The sequence below is a fragment of the Artemia sp. Qi Xiang Cuo genome, chromosome 9 (assembly GCF_049724085.1).
Source record: "Artemia sp. Qi Xiang Cuo chromosome 9, ASM4972408v1, whole genome shotgun sequence".
In the NCBI taxonomy this organism is placed as follows: domain Eukaryota; kingdom Metazoa; phylum Arthropoda; class Branchiopoda; order Anostraca; family Artemiidae; genus Artemia; species Artemia sp. Qi Xiang Cuo.
In genome coordinates, this window is record NC_142802.1 from 52,617,228 (window position 1) to 52,634,453 (window position 17,226).

The 17,226-nt window shown below is 35.8% G+C and overlaps 1 protein-coding gene across 4 annotated transcripts in view; it reads left to right on the top strand.

Annotated features, from left to right (window-relative positions):
• Positions 1-17,226, top strand: part of EndoA (SH3 domain containing GRB2 like, endophilin-A) — a 93,961-nt gene that overhangs the window by 25,131 nt on the left and 51,604 nt on the right. For 3 of the 4 annotated variants that reach the window (XM_089094700.1, XM_089094702.1, XM_089094703.1), the window contains exon 3: positions 14,536-14,604. In XM_089094700.1, coding sequence (XP_088950826.1) covers positions 14,536-14,604 — 69 coding nt within the window. Of the gene's footprint in view, positions 1-11,578; positions 11,694-14,535; positions 14,605-17,226 lie in introns of those variants that run through there. The other variant, XM_089094701.1, reaches the window with a different exon arrangement.

Below are 17,226 nucleotides of genomic sequence, written 5' to 3' on the forward strand. Positions count from 1 at the left end.
CTATAACCAGACCTGTCATCTGAATATAGGAGTTGCACGATGATTTCAGTTTAGGGTAATGTGGAAATTTGACAGTTTAGAATTTTTAATTTTCGGAGTTTTCTTTGTGTTATCTTTAACTTTTAAATTCTACCCTGCTAATGTAAGTGTAAAATCGAGTCTGATTGAAATCCGTGCATGTTGAAAACATCCTTCTGTGTTTCCCTGTCCTGAAAAGTGTTCTTGAGAATAAAAGTTATGGTAAATGCCCAAACAAAAGTTATGATTTTGCCGGTGGTGGTCACCAGTCTGTTCACAGTGTTATCTTGCATTTTTTCGTTCTTATTCCGTAGTTTTGCATAATTTATTTTTTCAAGTTCTGTTTAATTAACCAATACACACTTGGAAGGGAACTTTGATTCGTTACGCATATCGTTCATCAAAGAATCGTTTGGTTAACCGAGTATTATGATTTTCCAGCATTAGAATTTTCCAAAATAATTTTGTCATCCCTAATTTCCGTAACATAAACTTCAGAGCAAACTTACCAACAGAAATAAACACCATCATTAATAAACTTTAAATTAAGCTCCGATCAAATATAACAGGTTTGCCCCAGTTGTATTTGCAAGGTTTGTCCTACTACTTGTCATGTTTTCTTTTAAATCCATAACGTGGTCGTGCACCTGTTTCGCTATCTTGAAATGTGTTGCGGTTCAACGCTACTTTTGTTGGTTTTATGTATTATTTTTTTATTTATATTTGAATTTGTAACGGCAACGGCAAGAAATTAGTAGGTCGATAACGGCAAGAGATGGAAATTCGGAATTTTTTCTCGGCACGATGATCGTGAAATGGAGAAGAAAAGCTCTCCTGAAGTTTGCTTTATTTCCCCACTGCAGACCTTTATTTTTTGGTCTATTGCATGATATAAACAAGTTGTAAAACAAAATTGTCTCAGCTCCGAAAGGAAAGACATCAAGTAATGTTGGATCTTTGCAGAATCATCCCTTCAGCCCCCCCCCTACCCCCATCCATAAACCTTCTAGCTCTCTTGAAAATAATTCGAGAAAAGCCTATCTGGAAATCATAGATTCTTTTTTTTATGAAATTTTCGATTTGGATCAAGCTTTGTGAAATTTATATGTAGGCTATATGGTCCTAGAAGTAGATCGAAACAAGTCCAGCTGCTATCCGACTCATAAGGCAAAGGGAAGGGAGGGGATTTCTCAGCAGTTTTTTCATTTGTACATCTGCCAGAAGGGATTGTCAGATTTCAATCTAAAATTGTGCCATCAGAACACCTACCGAAAGGGGTCATCAGATATCTGACTAACTTTTTGGGACTTAGCAATAAGTGTTGAGTTGAGCTTTTTGGCTGTCCTGTCACGACATCTGCCAGGACGGCTTGTCGTATCTCAACCAAGCTTATTGGGAAATAGGAATAAGTGTCTTATTAGAATAAACAGACTACCTTTTGTTTGTTTCTACCCAATCCGGCCTGAATGGCGGGAGAAGGTCTTTAAATTTTGTTATCTGGGTATTTACTAGAAAAGGTTGCTGGACCATGACGGAACGGAATGGAAGGTCTAGCTAAACTCCTAATTATGTCGTTTTGGGGAGTAGGACCTGCCCGGACGCTTTTAGGAGAAAGAAAGAGCGACTTGACCTTCAACATTTGATAATCACACGCAGTTGATATTCAACATTTGTCAAAAGGGACTTCTAGATCTGAACTAAACTTTGTCGGAAGCATTAGTAACTAACCTAGATGTGACTCTTGGGAATCCGTAACCATCTTGAGGTCTGTAGGGGGAAAACGAGTTCCTAAATTCTTGTCATCCTGACATCTGCTAGAACTGTTTGTCGGGTCTTAACCATAGCTGCTGCAAACTAAGAGTAAGTGTCCTAGTTTTGCTTGTTGGAGATCATCCCCGTTCAAACCCATATAGGGGGAGGATATCCCTAAACTCTTCTCACTAGGACGTCTACCAGAAAAGGGTTGTCGAATCTTAAAACTTGTTGGGTAGTAGAATTTTACGTCCTAGTTGAATCTTTTGGAGATTAGAACCTTATCTGAACGCTATTGTGAAGGGAAAGGAAGAAAGGGATCTTCAAATTCGTGTTAGATGAAGTTATTAGAAGGGTTTTTTTCGGTTCTCAACCAAACTTACATAAAATTATTTGAGATGGTGGCTTTGCCTATTTGAATTCAGGAATTAATTCAACCTCTGCATGAGAAAGAGAAAGGGTCATCAGTTGACCAGCGGTTTTCAGATCCCAACCTAACTTAGTGGGAAGTTAGAACCAGTGTCCCAATCGTCAGGACTCGTTCTGAACACTGTAGGGAACAGAGAAGTGAGAGAGTCCTAGAATCTTAAGGGATGTTGGACTCCAACCAAACTCGATGGGAATTAAGAGTTAATGCTCTTTTTTGCGTCTGGATGCAATCCGACCTTTGTTTGTCGGATCTCGCCCACACTTGGTGGAAATAAGAGTTGTCTATTTGTCCTATTTCGCCTTTGTGAGATCCACACCTTGTCTGACCATTGTTGAGGAGTAGGTCCTTCCATTTTCATTATGGCAACTGTCAGAATAGTTTAAGATTTAATCAAAACTTTTGGAAACACGAAATGGTGTCTTCTTTTAAAAGCCTTCCTTTTTAGTTAATAGGGGTAGGGAGGGGGAGATTAACTCTAGTAATCAGAGGATATACAATAACTGGTTATTGGATTTCAACAAATTTGGTTGAAAGTGAGATGATTTTCAATTAGTTCGTTTTTGGGTCCTGAACACGATCTGTGTAGGACCCCTAAATTCTCGTCGTTAGGACATCTACCAGAAAAAGCTGTTAATTTTCAAACTATACCTGTTACCGTGTTTGTATACTATTGTTACCCATTATTTTGTTTTTTACGACTCAAATAATCCTGTAAACCACACTTTTCCATTGATTATTATTACTTTCAATTTTTAGGTCAATTTTTACCCATTTCATCTTGGGCAGTGATACCAAACTCGAATATGCTTTTTTCTATCGATTGCTATAGCAACCATCTTCGTTTCAGCTTATTCTAGGTTGAACCTTTTCTTCTGAGTCTTATTTGCGCTAAAACTAGATTCGATTGGAGGGTATTCGGTGAGTCGAGACAATATCATAGGAAGCAGGTATTCTCGGACATTAGCTTAGATTGACCCAGTTGGCAGTCAACCAACAAGGATAAATAATCTCCTTTATTGGAATCCTGATCACTTGTTAAGCTAGAGCTTCTATCAATGTGCAGGTTGCAACACTCCCAGGGTAGGGGGGTGGGTCGCAATCTTGAAGACAAAATGTTACGATCAGTAGAAAAAGTAAAAGGAAGATATAACGCAGAAATAAAGTTATTTATTTACAAATGTTTTCTCAATCAAATACTGCACACATACAACTTCAAAAGTATAAGTTCTAAAAGTGAATCAGTGGTTTTTCCAATCAATACAATTAATAAGGTCGTTCTGCTTTAATAGTAACGCATGTAATTAGTATAAAATCAATTTAATAAGAGATCTATAAGGTGACTTTTTTTTGGGGGGGGGGGGAAGGGAGGGTGCAACACCAAAAAGTTTGTGGGACGATGTGCAACAGTTTAGGGAGAATAAGCAATCTTGATTATGAGTCGGATGAATTCGAGATATTATCTGGACCCCATAATAGCTAAAAGGAACTATGAAACGGTATCAAGTTTCACCGTAAACCTACATTATATTAGAATGGCATGCAACAGCCTCTTATCAATTCCTTACTATTAGAAAAGCCTGTTTATTGACGCAAATAAATAGGCTCATATTCACCATCTCTGTTATTTGATATTGATTTTGTTCTTTCTCTTTTGTCAGTTAAATTTGAAAAGATTTGAAGTGGAATCTCACATTGATTTTCCAAGTGCGATCTTTTGCACAAGGGCCCAAAAGAGACGATATGGAATGAATCGATTTAGGGATAATTGTTAATGTCATACTTGGGAAGTTTTCCTCTCTTCTATCGAACGAATTTGATTGTTCTAGATGAAGTAATTAAAAAAAAAAAGTTTTCGGATGGAAATAATCAGCGAATATGAAATTCAAGATGAACAAAAATTGCTTCGAAGTTTATGTAATATATTTTTGAATAATTGTTTCAAATAAACTGTTTCGTGATATATCCGTATATTTGTGGAATTTTGGAAAATTAGCGCTTTACTGAAAACACAAAATTGACGCAACAAAACAGGATTAGAAATTTACACAATTTACACAACCGGCATTTACACAATTTTAGTGATCTAAAAAATTCAAACAATCTTAGTTTTCAGTAAAGCGCTAGTTTTTCAAAATTCTACAAATATGGTGGAAATATCACGAGCCAATTTTTTTTTTTAACTGGCTTTTCATTCTTCAAACGAAATTTTTTAAACGTTTAATTTTTCAAATATTTTATTTTTTCAACTTATGAATTTTCTTAAGTGTGTTGCATAAACTGTGAAGTAGTAATTTTGTTCGTTTTAAGTTTCATTTTAAGTCTACTTTTATAAAAAAAAAACTTTGTCTTCCAAAAAATTAATGTTTGTTCTTTTTTTAAGTCTTAAAAATTTACAGAGTAAACCTCATAGAAAAAAAAAACTTTCGCTTAAAAAATTTTTCAATTATGTAAAGTAAAGGGTCCATGTGGTATATTAGCCTTCGCATTTTTGAGGAATTGAAGATAAAGAGTTCAATTAATTATGAAATATTGTCTAATATGAAATATATACAGATTTTAGAAATATGTAGGACATTAAAAGAATTTTAGATGCTTAGTTAATATAATTGCCCTGAGCTACTTCCCTGGCCCCGCCATGTGTTCCTCATAGATTTCTCAAAGCTGATGATTTTGATTTCATCAAGTTAAGAAATCAATATAGGTCATATAATTACATGACCGAATACTAATATTGATTTAGTATTTGAGTTAAATGAGCAATGAAATCAGTAATTAAAAATATTTTTGTGTACATTTATATTATGCTAAAGATTAAATCTAATGAGAAAACAGGGTATTAAAAATTGTCTTGCTGATTTATTTCCGCTTGATGAAAACGAGAAATCGGATGGCTAATGTTTAGATTTTTAAAATGTGATATTTCTAGAAAACTTGCTATATTTTTACTTATTAGTGTGGGGATACCAGTCCTTGGGGTACTTCCAAAGAAATTGAATCTTAAGCCCTAAGCTTGAGATCTTTGAAAAATGTATTTGACCAAATATAACCTTTAAAAATTATATTAAGAATATACGTGATTTATTGTTTGAACTATTTTCAAGGTTTGCGATATTTTGCGAGTGATTCTTGGGTTGGGATATTATTAAATTCTCAGTCGCAGACTTGGATTAGACACGAAGGTTCCATAGGAAACAAAAAGTAGACAAAGGGTTTTCCGAGAACTTTATTTTTCTTATCACTGAAATTATGGTTGCCCCAACATAACATATATAATATATAAAAATAGTCCAAATGCCTAAAGTATGCACAAGCTTTTCCTTTTTTTTAAATTATTGTCCCTTCTAAGACAATAAATTAGTTATATTACACTTTTATACAGTAATGAAAGATTGAACTATTATAAAAAGTCTAGGAATTAGTTGAAATTTGTAAGCTGTTGTCATCCAAAATGTATTGCAGGTGTTTGCTTAATGATGTTGGAATTGTTGCATTTTTTTTTTGTTTAAGTTGTAAACAATTTTAACTCGCTCGATGTTGCGTAATCCGCTTCTTGGATGCTACAGCAATGTTTTTTTCTTTCTTTTTTTTTACAGAGAAACTTATTTATTCGGGAAAAATGTCCTATGGTTCAAGGTGCTCGTTCTCCCTTGGAAGTTATGCCTTTCATGCATTTTATTGCAAATATCCCGGGACTGTTCAATTTGGATGATGGCTAGGTTCTTTGTTGAAGCGGAAAATGTGGTCTCCAAATAGTTAAATATTTTTCGTTGTAAATCCTTTTCCACTCCCCCCGCATTTGACTCGTTCTTCTTAGAGGACTTATGTTGCAAAGAAGTCATTCAAATGCTACTGAAAAACTACTAGTTTTGATTGTTTAATACGGTTTTTTGACGAAAGAAACGGTCAATATTATAATTTTGTGTCTTTAGATTGTGTGTTTGTGCATTTACTGCCCCTATTAAGACTTGTATTTGCTGGGCGCATTTCTTAAAGAATCAGTCAAAACAATACAAAATCATTTCGGCAAGTAATTATATTTTTAGGCTTAGTCTTTCCAACATACCGGATTTTGCCCCCTGGCAAGGTCGTAGCCAAGATTTTTGTCCGGGGGTGAGGGTTAGTGGCCTCATGGTGTTCTAGCCTTTGACTGCTGAAAGAGGGTGATGAGTTTTTTTTGGACTTCAAAACTATCCAAGTAAATGAGACACCTTTTTGTGTAGTAGACCATGGTGGAGAGTTTTAGTTTTGGAGACGCTGTCTATATAATACATATTTTGAACTGAGCTATGGAATTTAGTAGCCCTTCTCTGCCCTTGCGCAAGGAGGTCTGGTCACTAAAAAAGTTTGAGGAGGACAACATTGGTTTCAGTTGCCAGGTTTGGTATAACCAGGACATTATCGTTTTTTTTATAACGCCATCTTTTCTTATGGCAATGGTCTGTTCGATATTGGCTACAGCTGAATTTGCTCTTGCCACCTGCGTTTCGATGTGGTAGTTGAATTTAAAATTTTAGGGAAATCATGACATTATCATTAATATCTTTTTCTCTATCTACGCTTATGATGTTGATAAGTTTGTTGTTTTAATCAATCAAATGGTAAGAAAGGCAAGGATTCTTCTAACTCCCAGAAGGACCGTGGACCTAGGGAATTAAGATCAAGCAACCAAGTAGTTGTCCATTCGGAAAGGCCCTCTAAGTCAGGCTGATGGTTGTTAATTTTAACTGGTAGGATGTTTTTTATAACACTCATGGTAGGGTGGGGCCGAAATGACACCAATCTTCTGAAGGATACCAGTCAATAAAATATTTAGATGGAAATATGAGCTTTTATTTTCAAATATATTGACATAACTACCATTAAAACCAATAAAAAGTTTGTTTCTAGATACAGCTTGAGCAAGCAGTCACTGCATGTTCCTTACAGACGCTATTTTTAAAGATGGCACAGCAAAAGGTAGTCTTGCGATCCTTTTCCCGGGGATAAATACCACATCGAGCTCGTTTGGCTGCAGAATGTTATTCCCCAGTGTTCTGGCTATCTGCAAAGGGAATCCCAGCAACCTGGCATGTAAGTCGACGAAGTTCTCGTGGCAGAACTTTGTTTGAAGATCTGATGGTGCAAAATGGTTGGACCAAAGCCATACCTAACCTTGTGAGGACCTCATGGCGGGAAATGTTCTTCTCCTGATTGCTAGTTTCATTTGCAAGCGCAGAAATGTTTACACCAGCAACGTCTAATAGAGCAAAAAACACTGCCATTGGCCAACGGTGTGTTCTACAGCTTGTGGTATAGTTCGCATATTTCTGGTCCAAACTGTCAACTCCACTCTTTGTTGAGTTGTAAAATTCAATAATTTCCGGTTTTTCCTTGTATTCTTCGACTTTAGGTGTGTGATGTATTGATGATATCACGACGGCCTTGCTTTTCTTTGGTACATATGAAACCACTATTTTTTTTTACTTTTAAAGCCAAAGAGTGAATTTCGTTCCTGGCGAGTTTTGTTTGTCAGGATTGTCAGGTATTTCACGCTTGTTTTTCTTTACAGTTCCTACATAGGTCAGCTTCTGTTTTTTGAAGCTGGCCCACGTGCATACGAAAATGACATCTGCCTTAAACCCGATAAGCATCTCGTCGATAGTGACGATGTCTGAAGGAGAGTAGTTTGCTGCAGTTTCCAACAAACTCCTCGTAAATATCGAATATCCGTGCAAGTGGCGTTCATCTTGCTAGACGGGTCAATAGATCGTCAAAGCAAAGGCAGGCCTCAATGTAGAGGAACCTTTTCAGGCTCAAGGTCGCTCGAAAAATATCTCTCCCAGTCCCAACGCTGGCAAACAGGCCAGTTGCATCTTGGTTTCCTGACTTGAAAACTCCGACAAGGTGTATGAAACCAAAAAATGCCATAAGTTCTACCTGATCAATTGGCTTCGTAAATGTCTGCTTATCCAGTAGATCGGCTACAAAATTCGCACGATTGAGGTCCATTTTTCTGTTGGTATGCTCCACCACTGCATCAATAATATTTTCAGGAAAAAAAAGACCCCAGCAGTTTCTGGTTGCAAATTTTGACCTGTGCGCGCTGGTCCTTAGAGGCCAGTTCGTTCAGTCACGATGTTTATAGCTCTGGTTTGGCTTGGAGGTTCAACCACTTTGTTGTTCTGTCACGTCCTAGTAGCACATCCTTGCGTGTCCATCTTTTGGTTCTCTGAGAAAGAGGCACATCATCGAGGTCTGGCTGACCTGGAGCTGTTCATGGATGTTCTCCGAACCTGACTTGAAGGAGCGTTAACTTCATTAGATTCTTCTGCGCTTTTTTCTGATGATGAAATTTCATCTGGAACAAGGTTTTCCTGTTCGTCATTCGATGGTCTATAGTCATCATCGTTCTGGGTGTCGGATCCACTTGATAAATCGTCATATTCTTCAAGTATCTGAATGATATCTTCCTCTGTAAGGCGCTTCTTGGCTCAGGTATCCATTCTTTCTATAAGGGAAAAGAATGTGTAAAAGTTTCCCTCATGAATCACTTTTCAACACTGAAATCCGGAAAGAAAAGGTGAAAAAGGCCAAACCGAGAAATTAAAAAGTGAAATCTAGAATTTACCAAAAGCAATTAAGTCATTCTCGGCAATGACAGAAGCTAGCAACAAATTTTATATTTCTTCAAAAAACCAAAGCTTCATTTTCCTTTTTTTGTAACGTTAATGGTGAGGTGGGGTCAAAAGGACCTTAGACCACTCTTACCTCCTCTGCCTTTGGTGCCAGCCACTCGACTAATTGTATGCTTCAACACCACCAAGTTTTCGGAGCATATACGAGAAAATAGCGCTTTGCTCTTAACGGCAGAGGAGGAACACACTCAAAGGGTCCTTGGAGTCAAAAAGAACCCACCCTACCATTTAATGGTTAATGAGGATGTGATAGCCCTATACAACTTGGCATTACAGCGAACAGGGACAAATTATGATGAACTAGGGAAGGGGAAAACCCGATATAATTATCAAATTACGCAGGTCCAAGTACGCATGGCGCAATGCGGAATCGCGTTGAGAACTGGCATGCGATTAGACCATACCTGTCAGCTATTGCCATCAAAGAGGAACCCTGGTAACTAGAAAGGAAGTGTATTGTCTGCTGGAAGAATTATGGTGTAGTTTGTGTGGATGAAGCTTGTCCTCATATATCAAGTGATTGTGGACGACCTTGTTTAAAGCTTAGGCTTGATCAAACAGGATAAAGTCTGCTGAGAGACACTGATCTAGAAGTTAAGTGACTTCTTTAAAAGTGTAAATCATAAGTTGATTTGACCCACCGTCCTCATCTGAATTCATTTTGGGCTTGGGTCAGCAGTAGTTTTCCCTCTAGAAAACCACGAGTTGTTATTGCATCATTGATTACGCTATTGATTGTTTTAAGTTAATAGATGTAACGACTAATAGAACAGTCGTTCCGTGAGTCAGCGCTCTACCCTTTTTGAATATAGGTATGATGTGTGTTCCCATGCCAATGGGATTCTTCCAATCTCAACTGGAAGTGAAGAAATCATTGACAATGGACCAAATATAAGTTGGGAGTTTTCTTTTAGTGATCTTTGGCGTAGAAAACAGTAACACAGAGTCGTTGAAATGCTAGCTGGTGTAGTCGTTTGTTCATATCCTGTTAGGATTTTCACAAGAGGCATGGAGGTAAAATTACATTTGAATTTGGCTGATAATTGGTAAGGGACTCTTGGGCCTGGGGTGGGGCTTATTCGTAAAGTTGACCCAAAGCTGCAATTGAGTAGGTTAGCCATGTTTTTGCAGTCACTTATAGCAGTTCTATTAGTGGCAAGTAGTTTTGTAATAAGTCTTCTTACAGGTTGTTTCGATGACACTTGACGTGATCATTTTTGGTTAATTTTGGCCTATAACACTCCTTGTTAAATTAGGTGCAGTCCCGGGCATCAGCGCTCTTATGAACCTATTCAATGATCGTTTATGTATGGTTATTGCCTATATAACCTAAGATGGCGAATTTAGCAAAAGTGTCGGTTTGGTTCAAGTATGTTTGGCTTCAACTTCTAATAAGGTGGTTTTGAAGGCTGTATGGTTTTTAATCCCCGTTCTGCATGCATGTATTCCACTTAACTTCTGACAACTCTTGTCGTATTTACTCATAATTTACATATGTTCCTTTTTATGACCAACAATTGCTGCTCTAAATCAATTTTCGTTATATATCCATTTATGATTACTGACTCGTAGAGCCAGTAAACGTATATTAGAGATAAGTATTTTGGTATCATTCATTAATTACTCGTTGTCTTTTTCGATTTTTTTTTTTTTTTATTAACACCGTTTAATAAGATCCACCTTAAATCTGTTGTTTTAAGATCATGAACTATTATGATGTTCTGACCCTTTCGGAATAATTTTTATGGATTGTACTTTTTCAATAATTATCGATTGTATTTCTTACGAGTGAAGCTCAATCAAGCTCAACGCAGTGCATTTGACATTGCCAATTTGTCATTCCTCAATTTTTTCATTGAGAGGCAGTTTTAGGAGCGAGACAGCGGGCACTTGCCCCTGGCACAGAAATTTTAGGGGCGCAAAATTTTAAATAAATAATCTAACGGTGAATAACGATAGATAATCAAATGATAAATAATCTAACTAATAATAATTTTGGAATTTTTCTTGCATAAAGCTGAGGGTGCAGTTGGCAGTAAGTATAAGCAAATTCGGATTTTTATCGTTTTTCGGATTTTTATCACCATTCCTTGAAAATAAAAGTGAGTAGATCGAATTTAATTAATATTAATGTTTTTTGTGATATTTTGTATTCAAACCTATTAGTGTTTTACAGAATGCCAAGATAATTAATAATTTTTCAGAGGCTTAAGTAAGAAAAGTCAGATTTAAATAAATGAAAAATTTTGTTAATAAATGAAAATTTTCTAATAAATAAAAATTTTGTTAAATTTGGCTTGAGAATTTTTGAGAGACAGGGGAGGGTTCTAATCATGGTTTTTCCCCTGGCGCGAGAGAGTCAAGGGCTGCCACTGTCTCCTTCCGACATACGTTCGCGTGTGTCTGAAAGTACTAAATTGTCATTATGAATAATATTGCCGTATAAAAGTTTGAAATTTAATCGTTCTTTATTTTAAAGCAAGTTCGTAAGTAGTGTATTAAAACTACAAACAACTTTTTGCGTCATTTAAAATAGCTTTAAAAATCTTATTTTAATGTATTCTTACAGCATCCTGTGGTTTTGTAACTTTCGGTCAGACGTAGTCCTAGAGATATAATCTAGTTCTGGACAAACAAATTGCAGAAATGTTTCTTATCTTATCAGTTATAATCGGATTTCGATTAAGAATATGCTGTAAATCTTTTTTATTCTAGTTTGCCAGACATTAGTTTTTTTGAAAATAAATCTGTGAAAATTTATAAGTACTGGTGATAAAAACTGTTCAAGTATGCTACGTTTTAAAGATAGAACGTTCCAGGTATTGATTGTATTGTTGTATTTTGTTGTTTTATTTGAGAATAAGTCCTCTGCGTTCAACAGAGCATATTGTAATCAGGGTTGCCATCCCTAGTGATTTATTACTATTTCTAGTGATTTTTTTATATTGCCTTTCAAAAAATCACTCAATCAGCACATAAATCACTAGATTATTGAGGGAAATCACTAAAAATCACTAAAATCTAATGAGTTTTTCACTGGACGGCAAACCTGATTTTAATTCATTACAATTAGTAGCAATAACTAACCGAACAAGCATAATTATAGTATGTTCTATTGAATGCGGTTTGAACAACAAAATGGGTTTCTAACATAAAAATAATTATAATAAAAATCGTGCAAATCCATTAAACCTCTTAAACTAACCAAAAATATTGTTAATTAATATTCCAAGAATTTTTGTTCTGTAAAAGGTCGAATTAGTGCTTATTGAGCTCTGAAGCACAACAAGCAAATAAATAATTGCAAGAAGTTTCAATAAGTGTTTTTGAACGCAATGCAATGATTGCAATTGGCTATTGAACACCAAGAATTACAAAACAATTGGGATAAGCTTATTGAACGCGGAGAGGGTCTTATAGTTGATTTTGAAAATATATTCCTTACGTTCTGTATGAAGAACTTGGCACTGTCTGTTTTAGGCATACGAATAAGAGGCTATTGAACTCTGGGCACCTTGGTGGGCCTTGGTGGAAACTAAACAGTTTACTTTATCTTATCCCAGGTCCAATTATATCCTTAGATCTACACCAATTTCAAGGTTTAGTAAAAAAAAACTATTAACTTTTCAAAATCAAGTTGTTCATTTATTTAATTTTTTCGAGCATTTTTTAGGTTAAAAAATTAGCCTATGTGCTTGCTTTTTGAAACATATGGACCTATTATTTTCTTTAGTTACTATTATTTATGGACCTATTTACTCTTTACTACTGCTATGATTATGATGGATTCTGAATCTTGGTACACACCAAGAGAGCGAACCTCTTGACCTGGCCTCCCTAAAATGTCATTATTTTTGTCAATAGGTACATATAGCGTCCATAAAATGTGCTCTTGCTTGTTGTTCTTTCAACAATAGCCCTCTCCCCGCAAAGAAGGTTGAAGATGATTCAAAATGGGGACCCATTGTACGATTCAGTCTTTGTCAATTCTTTTTGTGTCTGGCCGTCTCCTCATCTAATCGTTGACCCCTCCTCTATTGTCGGTGATGTATGCCGAGGCTTATGGACTTGATTTCTGTAAAGAAGTAGCAAAACTTATAGCTGCTAATCTTCATCTAATTTAATTGAGACTCCATGGGCCGTTCTTATGGATGTGGGCGGGAAGAGTGTCGTCTTCCCTCAGAGAGGCTCGATCGAGCACGGACACCGGAGACCATAGCTGTAGACATTTACTAGGCTTTGTTGAATCAATTTCATCAGTCCATCTAGTAGTTATGCTGACAAAAAGACGTCCTCTCCCGGTAGAAGTGCTTATGAAGAAAATTTAGATATATCTCTTGCTCCTCCAACATTGGTTAAATTGGTCCCCGGCACTAGGGCTTTTGTATTTTTGGTTTACATCTTGCCGCCCCAGTTGATAAACACCCAGATTAAAAAAAAAAAAAGAAGTGGCCCCTAGGTTTCGTTAAGATTCGGAAGCCTGTTTTGGTAAAGACCCTGATGACATAATTTAGCCTTCCCTCCTCTATATAAATGAAATCGGATACAAACTACCAAAGAGGTAAGAATGGGTACAGACCCCCAAAATACACTTGTAGTATACTTGCTCTTATTTTCAACTAAGTTTGGTTAAAATTCTATATGCTCTTCAGCTAGATATCCCGATTGCAAGAATTCTCAAAAGTTCTTAATTCCGGTGAAGTCTAACTGAGATGCGACAGCCTTTTCTAGAAGAGGCCTTGATGTCATGAGTTTAGGATACCTCCTTCCCACGCCCTGCAAAAGATGAGTTATGTGCATAAACCCCGAAAAGCCTGACAAGGCTTTTCGGGGTTAGTTTCCTACTACTTCCCACTGAGTTTGATAGAGGTCCGATAACCTTTTTAGAAGATGGACCCTACACCTTAGAGGCCATATTGTGTCTGTAGATCCTAAATGCACAACCTTGATACTGGATTTTACTTCCCATCTCTGTACTGTTCTTTTGAGCTGATCGCAGCTGCGCTTGATTTAGTCTGCTTACACGAATAGGAAATTCTAGAGCGATCAAAATCGAAAATTTTTGTTGAAAATTAAAAATTCTCCAGCTTTTCGGATTTCTTGATTTAGGGAGGGGTTTTTTCTAGAATTTTTACCTAGACCTCCAGAAGTTTTTTTTTTTTTTTTTTTTTTTTTTTTTTTTTTTTTTTGTATCTCGGCTTTTGGAGAGATCAGTCTATGTTCAACAAAGTTCCGATATAGATTGATCCCTAGGGAGTTTACCTTCGGAGCTGAGACTGTTTCTGTTCTGTTCTGACCTTTTGCTTTTTTTACCATTTAGTAGAATAGATTTTTTTTTAGGGGGGGGGGAATTATGCAAACTTCGAAATATGATGCCATAATAAAGTTTTAAATTTAAATCTCTTACCTTTACTGAGCTACAGACCACTGATCACAAAATATACAACCTACGAAAGCAGTACTGTTGCTCCGCAACGAAATTGTCGGTAATTGACTATCCTATCAGCTTCTTCTAATCGAACCATTCATTTTGATACACTTTGTTTGCGCTACTGAGCTAGCTGGATACAGTAATGAGTGATTAGGCCATTTAATTAATAGCGTTTTACTAAAAAATGTAATAGGAGACAAATTAATGAAATGTACTCATTAATTTTTTAGTATGTCACGGAGAAAATGGGTGCCACAGAAGGCACGAAGCTTGATGAAGATTTTTGTGAGATGGAAAAGGTAAGAACATTTTCTTTTATAATTCAGTCTCATATTGTCAAGGAAGTAAAAAAGAAGAAAATATAAGTTTTTATAGAACATTAAAATAACCTGAATTCAAATGAAAAGATTAAAAGAGGTAAATCAGGTTCAAATAAGCGAAAATAGGGGGTATTCATCATCAATTTATTTTAAAGAAAAGAAATAAAAAAATAAAATGACTGATGTCAATCAGGGGGATGGGATTTGCCCAAGATTTATTTTTTACCTTCGGGTTTGGGAAACATTTTTTGGTATTTTCAATGAAAAATTACTTTTTTGAATTTTTACATAAAAAATCTCCCCCTCCCCTAGATTTTGAAAGAACCTCTCCCCCCCCTTAATGTCCATGAATTGACGCCAGTGAGTAAAATTCTCTCCTTTATCTGCAAATTTAGTCGAGTTTGTGTAAAAACAAGAATAATGAACTATGGAATAATTGATGATTATCTAATGGAACAATGTCAATACATAAACACATCATTTAACCATATTTAATTTGGACCACCATATGAATTAATCATCCATTAATAAGGCAACATGTAACTTAACTATCCGTAACTTGAGCATACACAGCTCAACCAGCTGTGACGATCAAACTTTATATTCGGCTGCGCGGTTCCAGTGGTTACTAAAGCCTTTCTCTCAACTTCTAGAAACAGAATTGTGGACTTAGAATGCTTAGTTGCTAAGAATTCATAAAAAAAAATATTAGCTTAGGAACGTTCAAATGCAAAAATAGCTTTGAAACAGTATTTCGAAATTTCAAAAAAAAAATATAAAATACAATACAAAACTATAAAGCTCTAATGTTTTCTGCAGTTATTTTTTAAAGGAAGAAATTCGCAAGTTTTATTTAAATTCTTGAAAGTTTTTGAATTTTCTTTTTGAATTACCAACACAATTGTTTGTAAAATCGTTACTAACGTTATTATGGGGGTACGGCGTACCCCTCCTGAAAAATCTCCTCCCTGGAAAATTCCCCTTCCTCCGTGGAAATTCCTCCCGAAAAAATCCCCTCTCCCGCGGAAAATCCGTCCCGTGGAAAATTCTTCCCTCGTTAAAACTGAGCAGCCAAAGGGAAATTAAGGCAAATTAAAAAAAATGAAGGGCAAAAGGGATTCCGTAATATTCTACCTATATTCCAAAATACATGTAAGATGTATAGTGTAGAATCAAACAATTCGTGGTAATGAATTCGGGCCGATAGTAACCAAAAGTTTAAAACAAGGAATTTTGATAACAATTAACACATCAAAAGAATTGGCTTTTTGTTATTCCAAATATATTAAGTTCATTATGTTTAATATTATACATCAAACACTACGAGCCTGAGAAAATTTGCCTGAATTTTGAGAAATTGGGAAAACACCTCCGAAAAGGTAAGTGATCTTAATGAAAATCACACCATTAGATTCAGCATAGTAGAGATAATCTTACTGAGGAGGTTTTATATACTCCTATAAGAGATTGTTTACACACTCCTGACTAAGAAAACTCTACTCTTATCTACAAAAAAAAATACGGGATTTCGCTTTTTTTTTTTTTTAGAAGAAATATTACAGATGCGTTTTTTTTTTCAGGGGTGATCGGTCCTAGAAGATCATTAGAGGGCTATTTGAATGGAAATTAAAAATCCTAGAGCCCTTATAAAATTACCAAAAAGATAGTGATAATTGGAATAAGGAGCTCTGTCAATTTTAAAGTTTTTTTTTTGCTTAGTTCTGACTTAGAGTTTGACTACTTGTTATTTAAATTAAATTAGAAATAAAATGCTCTTTTATGGTATTTCAGACGGAAAACCTCGTGATGTACACCTAGTGGACGGGTTCTCGGTTGCAACGGTGAACTGGTATCATGCACTATTGTTGTCGGCAGGGGAGTCATACATGGAGAAATGGGGGGATACCCTCCCCTTATGTTTTCAGCTAGCTGGGTAAAAAAAAATGAGTTGGTTAAATAGCAGCGTAAAGTGCAACTATTTTACTGGCTCTTTTTTTTCTTTTTTTTTTATTAGGGCAAGTGGGCTGATGGAAATACATAACGTAAAATCAATGAAAGAAGATCAGTCTCACTCAACAAAAACACAAAATAATGTAATTTTAGTAGCAATATCACTCAATCGTTAGCAATCAAATCATATTATGTGCAAGTAATCAAGTTTTGAGTACATGTACTTCAAAGTTGACCTTTTCTATGGAAATTCACTGTTCATGCACTTTTACAAGATTTTAATTTAAGGGTGCTCTATATTTCGGGAAATGGGGTGCAAATTGGAAAAAAAACTAAGAAAATTGACAAATTTTTTGAAAATACAAGAAATGAAAGGAACACTTGAGTTTTTATGAAGGTTAAGGGTATTAAGTCCCCCTTCAAAATTGCGCTTCCCACGCGTGCGTGCCAGGTATTCACGTGGTGGTTTTTGAATTGAAAATGACAGTTACTGACATATCATGCGTAAAAATCGATATTATGGCCCAATGTTCATGTTTGATATCCCTCATGCTAAAGTAAAGACTCGGAAACTCATAAAGACTGGAAATTCAAGTGACCCAACTAGAAACTCACGAATGTAATTCCTTAAATTGGCTATAGTGCTTTTTC